Genomic DNA, 6,000 nt, shown 5'->3' with positions numbered 1-6,000 from the left:
TATGAACTTATTTATTTTTAATTTTTTTTATTACATTAAGGCCTCAGGCACACGACCGTAGTTTTTCCCACCCGTAAATACTGGCGTAAATACGGGTCCGGTGTCACACGTATTCCACCCGTTTTGCACCAGTATTTACGAACCCGTGCCCGTAAATATGGGTCCGGTGTCACCCGTATTCCACCCGTATTTACAGGCACGTTTTTGGCGGCAAAATAGCGCTGCACTAATCGGCAGCCCCTTCTCTCTATCAGTGCAGGATAGAGAGAAGGGACAGCCCTTTCTGTAATAAAAGTTAAAGAAATTCTTACTTACCGGCCGTTGTCTTGGTGACGCGTCCCTCTCTTCACATCCAGCCCGACATCCCTGGATGACGCGGCAGTCCATGTGACCGCTGCAGCCTGTGATTGACCTGTGATTGGCTGCAGCGGTCACATGGCCTGAAACGTCATCCAGGACGTCGGGCCGGATGTCGAGAGGGACGCGTCACCAAGGCAACGGGCGGGAGACCGGACTGGAGGAAGCAGGAAGTTGTCGGTAAGTATGAAAGTCTTTTATTTTTTACAGGTTTATACTGATCGGTAGTCACTGTCCAGGGTGCTGAAAGAGTTACTGCCGATCAGTTAACTCTTTCAGCTCCCTGGACAGTGACTATTTACTGACGTCGCTTAGCAACGCTGCCGTAATGACGGGTGCACACATGTAGCCACCCGTCATTACGAGAGCTCCATAGACTTCTATGGACTGTCCGTGCCGTTATTACGGCCTGAAATAGGACATGTTCTATCTTTTTCAACGGCACGGGCACCTTCCCGTGAGAAAACGGGAAGGCACCCGTCGCCAATAGAAGTCTATGAGCCCGTTATTAGGGGTCGTAATCACGACCCGTAATAACGGGAGTTTTTACGGTCGTGTGCATGAGGCCTAAAATTGTATTTTCCGCACGCCGAGCATGGTACTGTCACCCTGGACAGTACCATGCTCGGCACACGGAAACACGGAGTGCACACGGAAACCACACGGCCGCTAAAACGGGTCAAAAGCGGCCGTGAAAACGGTGACGTAAGTGTGCACGAGGCCTTAGGGCCCCAAGTCCCAGCCAGACCACAGGTTCAATGGCTTGAAGTAACCGCATCATAGATCCCGATAATGCAGTTAATTCGGGTCCCGTCATAACCAGGGTTGACAACATGATTATATCCTTTTTCAACATATTTTACAGAAAAATTGAAAAACCGCATGGGTGAAAAATGAATGATAATGATAAGTAATAAATGTAACTATTAGAATAGTGATATGAACACAAGCAGCATGTACTGTGACCTCTAAAATTATGATTATTACAATCCCAAAAATGTGTACAAGATACTTTAAAAAAAAAAAAAATTCTGGACACTGGAAAAAAAATACCTGTTTTTACGGACGGTGCAGGAATTTACAGACGGTTGACAACCCGTAACACGGTCGTTAAAATGTTGCTGAATTACAGCAGTTTGAGACATTTTACAACTGCAACGATTTGCGGCAACACCACGTCTGCCGACGTGTTCCGCTAGGTGTAGTTCTGAGAAAATTCTGCTATCCATCTCCTTACTATACTGCTTGAATTAAAAGATATGTGAAAAAGAAAAAAAAAAAAAAAGAAAAAAAACTTTACATGGGGCATCCTTACTTTTTTAACATGACTGTGTAAAAGCGTATACACACACATAATATATACATTTACACACACTTTTTTTTGTCAAACGTAAGCCATACGTTTCGCACTGTCCGAAGTGTCCGTTGCTATGCGTGGTGTGACAGAAACATGGCGCTTTCTGAGGCAAAATAAGCAGTGTCCAATAACGATATAATATAAAATACGTCAGGGATAGACTACACAGACCAACCGTACATCAGCAGCAGAGAACTGAACTCGCTGGTAATGACGCTGCTGCGCACGCAGAGTACGCACAATAGTTTCCGCCCTCCCACTATACCCTACAGCCTATTCTGCCTTTAACAATCATGGCCGCCGACTTTCCCACACCACGTGACATTTGGTAAGCCTCCTTAGGGGTGGTCGCCGTCCAGTCGCTGTCACTCTGTACCCGCCTCTTGTCACGTGACGCGGTCGCCAGCGCTCCAACCCCTGTTCATCGGTTCGAGCCCGTCCCCTGCCTGGCAGTGTCGGTCTCAGCCATGATGGTGAGTAGCGGGGGAATGGCGGGGTATAGGTACCGCTAGTTGAGCTGTAGTTGTCGGTGGTGCTATAATGGAGTCGCGGTGGTCGGTAACTATGTCTTGTTGTTTCTCTACAGCAGGAAGGCCTGGATGACGGACCCGACTTCCTGTCAGAGGAGGACAGAGCGGTAAGTGCGCTTATACCCCAAATCTCACCCAAAGATTGTCCCCTCATTGGGAATTGACAAATGTCATTGGTCTTGGTTGGGCTCTGGTGCTCATCTCCACGCTGACTGTCCTGTTATTTTAGTGACTGCTGCAGGATGAGGATGTCCAGCGCACGTATTTTTCCACATTTTTGGTGACTTTTTCGCCAGAGTCCATTGACGCTAATGCAAGGACTGTGGGTAAAAATATTCAGAAACCAGCAAGAAAAGACCTGCTGCTTTTCTTTAATTTCCCGTGAGCGTCCAAAAGCTCTGCTGGAGAAGAAATACGCCTCTGTCTTCCACTGAAATCAATGGGGGGCGGGCGGTGATTTCGTCTGTTTTTTGCGTTGATTCTGTGGTGTCTGTGTCTAAATCTCTGCCAAAAAAATGACCCTTACAAAAGAACTCTTCTTGAAAACATCAAAATACACTTACAACCCCCAAAAACTATCTGAAAATCTGCTCCAAAAATACCTGGATTTAGAGTGGGTTATTTCTTGAAATCGGCCCTGTGTTTTTTTGACTCCAACGTATTCTGTGTGAACATGGCCTTAGTGGTGTGGTCGCTGCTATTATTTTACAAAGAACTGCTGAAAAACTAACAGAATCCGACTGGTTGTTATGGGGGACTAGTCCACTTTTCCTCGCACTGGTTTTGATGATCAGCTCGGCATCAGCCATGGGTTTTCCCCAGCTCAGATTGCGATGTTAAAGAGGCTCTGTCACCAGATTTTGCAGCCCCTATCTGCTAATGCAGCAGATCGGCGCTGCAATGTAGATTACAGTAACGTTTTTATTTTTAAAAAACGAGCATTTTTCGCCAAGTTATGACCATTTTCGTATTTATGCAAATGAGGCTTGCAAAAGTACAACTGGGCGTGTTGAAAAGTAAAAGTACAACTGGGCGTGTATTATGTGCGTACATCGGGGCGTGTTTACTACTTTTACTAGCTGGGCGTTGTGTATAGAAGTGTCATCCACTTCTCTTCACAACGCCCAGCTTCTGGCAGTGCAGCACTGTGACGTCACTCACAGGTCCTGCATCGTGTCGGCACCAGAGGCTACACTTGATTCTGCAGCAGCATCAGCATTTGCAGGTAAGTAGCTACATCGACTTACCTGCAAACGCCGATGCTGCTGCAGAATCATCTGTAGCCTCTGGTGCCGACACGATGCAGGACCTGTGAGTGACGTCACAGTGCTGCACTGCCAGAAGCTGGGCGTTGTGAAGAGAAGTGGATGATACTTCTCATCAGAACGCCCAGCTAGTAAAAGTAGTAAACACACCCCGATGTACGCACATAATACACGCCCAGTTGTACTTTTACTTTTCAACACGCCCAGTTGTACTTTTGCAAGCCTCATTTGCATAAATACGAAAATGGTCATAACTTGGCCAAAAATGCTCGTTTTTAAAAAATAAAAACGTTACTGTAATCTACATTGCAGCGCCTATCTGCTGCAATAGCAGATAGGGGTTGCAAAATCTGGTGACAGAGCCTCTTTAAGCACATATTTATTTTGACTGGTTCGTAGACTTTACAGGGGACTTCAGGCTTTTTGTATGTATATTTTTTTTTTTTTAGGCTGCATGCATGCATGCAACGGCTTGTATTTTGCGGTCTGTAAACTGATCCGCAAAACACAGACCACACACGGATGACCGGAATAGGGCATGCTCTGAATTTTGTTGCTCTGTCCCATGTCACACATGGATCTAAAAACCGCGGTCATGTGCATGAGGCCATATAAATGAAAAGTGCTATCAACGTGCTATGCGTAAAAAAAAAACAAAACACCAATAGCACATTGATAAGTGGTCGTGTGCGTGAGACTTTACTTACAGCATCAGGAAGTGGTCTTGACCTACGCTTTCACTTCGCTTCTTTACGTGCTTGGAATGCTTTTCTTGGTAGATTTTAGTGTTTGCAGTTAATTGGTTATCCTTTTAGGACATGTTTTGCTGCTTCCATTAAAAAGCAGAACAGTTGGAGAATGCGTTTTTTTTTCAGTAATTATCACGCTGAGCGGATACCAAATGCTAAATAAATTCAATAGGAAACCGTATCAAGTGTTCTTTGTGTAATTTAAAGGGGGTTTTTCTCATAAATGTGTAATTTGTTCTAAACTGTTTAAAAATGGATTGCTTTGTGCATATAGTGAAATGTTTACCAGCAGATGTAATATTTTGAACATCTTGGGATCCTTTTACACTGGCCAATTTTCGACGTAACAATGAGCACCGATCAACGAGACAGCTAGCTGATCGTGCTCGTTTTCTCCTTTCACAAGGAGCTATGTATGGGGGCGAGCGCTTGTTACTACGACCACACATCTCTATCATGTCGGCAGCCTGTCTCCCTGTTTACACAGACGTGCTGCTGACCAAGACAATAATTTCTGCTGCAGAAACTATACAATCAGCCGATCGAGCGTTTGCTTGTTAATCGGCTGATCGTTGCCCTGTTTACACAGGACAATTATTGGGAACAAGCAGTGAACGCTTGTTTGCGCGATAATTGGCCCTGTGTAAAACATTCTTTACTTATTGATTTCAATGGTAATGCTTCCGTTCCGTAAGGTTTAAATTTTTAGCGGAAACTATACAGTAGTCGACTGCGCTATTATTTCTGCTAAAGAAACTTAAACCATTTGCAATGGCAGCATTACCATCTAAATCGAAGCTAATGCAAACTGAAGCTATGGTTTGTTTGGCTTTCTCTTCCTCTGACGGAATGGATAAACGGAACCAGACGCTGATGTGAATGAGGTTAACGTCCAACCTTTGATGCCCCTGCCCATCTGAAGTACAAAGGGACTGTGTCCCTTTAACTTTTGTCCTGCACAGTGGTGCACTTGGTCATCTGCTGTGCAGGGAATTGCATCACGGCTTGATTAGAGTAGCTGTCCTGCAGTCCCTGCATGACACGTGGCCGGAGCATTACTGTGGAAGCAAGCTTCGTGAATGAGCTGCATTTAGTTAGCCCTGCAGCCCCTTCACTCTAAGTGTGTGGGGGGGGGGGGGGGGGAGTTCCTGGCAATCTGTCCCCATGAGTCAGTAAGTGATGGCTTATCCTTTAAAAAAAAAAAAAAAAAAAAATTAATTTTTTACTCCGTTTCATCAAAAATAAGGTAGCTTTGCGACTCATTTTGCATTTACAGCAAACCTGTGTCTCCATGGTAAGCAGCATCAAGCCCTGTTTAGTCAGATCTTGTAGTTATACTCTCCCATTATGGTCCAAAATTCTTACTAACCTACATTTAGTAGGTAAGCAAGAATTAGGGACGGATGGGTGGCAATATGTTAGCAGGACCAGACTAACCTGACTAGGTAACCACCAACTCCTAAGTGGAGTCTTCATAAGAGCAAGCTTCCATAGGAAAAAAATAGTGGAGGCAAGGAGCGGAGGAATGTAAGGAGACAATCAAACACATTCGGACTTATGAAATGGAAAATGACATAGAAAACTGGTCTGTTCACATCTCCGTTTGGGGCCTCTGTCGCAGATCTAGCCGAAAACGCCAGAAACCATAGTTCACAAAAGCCATGAACACTCAGACAGAAACCCCATAGGTCCCATTAAAATCAATGGGTTCTGTTGGCGGCCGGCTGGTGTCTGTCATACAA

At 45.0% G+C, this 6,000-nt stretch overlaps 1 protein-coding gene across 4 annotated transcripts in view; it reads left to right on the top strand.

Annotated features, from left to right (window-relative positions):
• Positions 1-1,957: 1,957 nt before the first annotated feature.
• The window catches only part of LOC142741420 (sorting nexin-6-like), a 46,058-nt gene continuing 42,015 nt past the window's right edge, over positions 1,958-6,000 (top strand). For 3 of the 4 annotated variants that reach the window (XR_012881130.1, XR_012881129.1, XM_075850809.1), the window contains exons 1-2: positions 1,980-2,187; positions 2,301-2,351. Coding sequence is in view for 1 of the 4 variants with exons in the window: in XM_075850809.1 (XP_075706924.1) it covers positions 2,182-2,187; positions 2,301-2,351 (57 nt within the window). In the remaining 3 variants the exon portion in view is untranslated. Of the gene's footprint in view, positions 2,188-2,300; positions 2,352-6,000 lie in introns of all 4 variants that reach the window. The other variant, XR_012881133.1, reaches the window with a different exon arrangement.

Source organism: Rhinoderma darwinii, chromosome 1 (genome assembly GCF_050947455.1).
Source record: "Rhinoderma darwinii isolate aRhiDar2 chromosome 1, aRhiDar2.hap1, whole genome shotgun sequence".
Classification (NCBI taxonomy): domain Eukaryota; kingdom Metazoa; phylum Chordata; class Amphibia; order Anura; family Rhinodermatidae; genus Rhinoderma; species Rhinoderma darwinii.
This window is presented reverse-complemented; position numbering and strand designations above follow the sequence as displayed.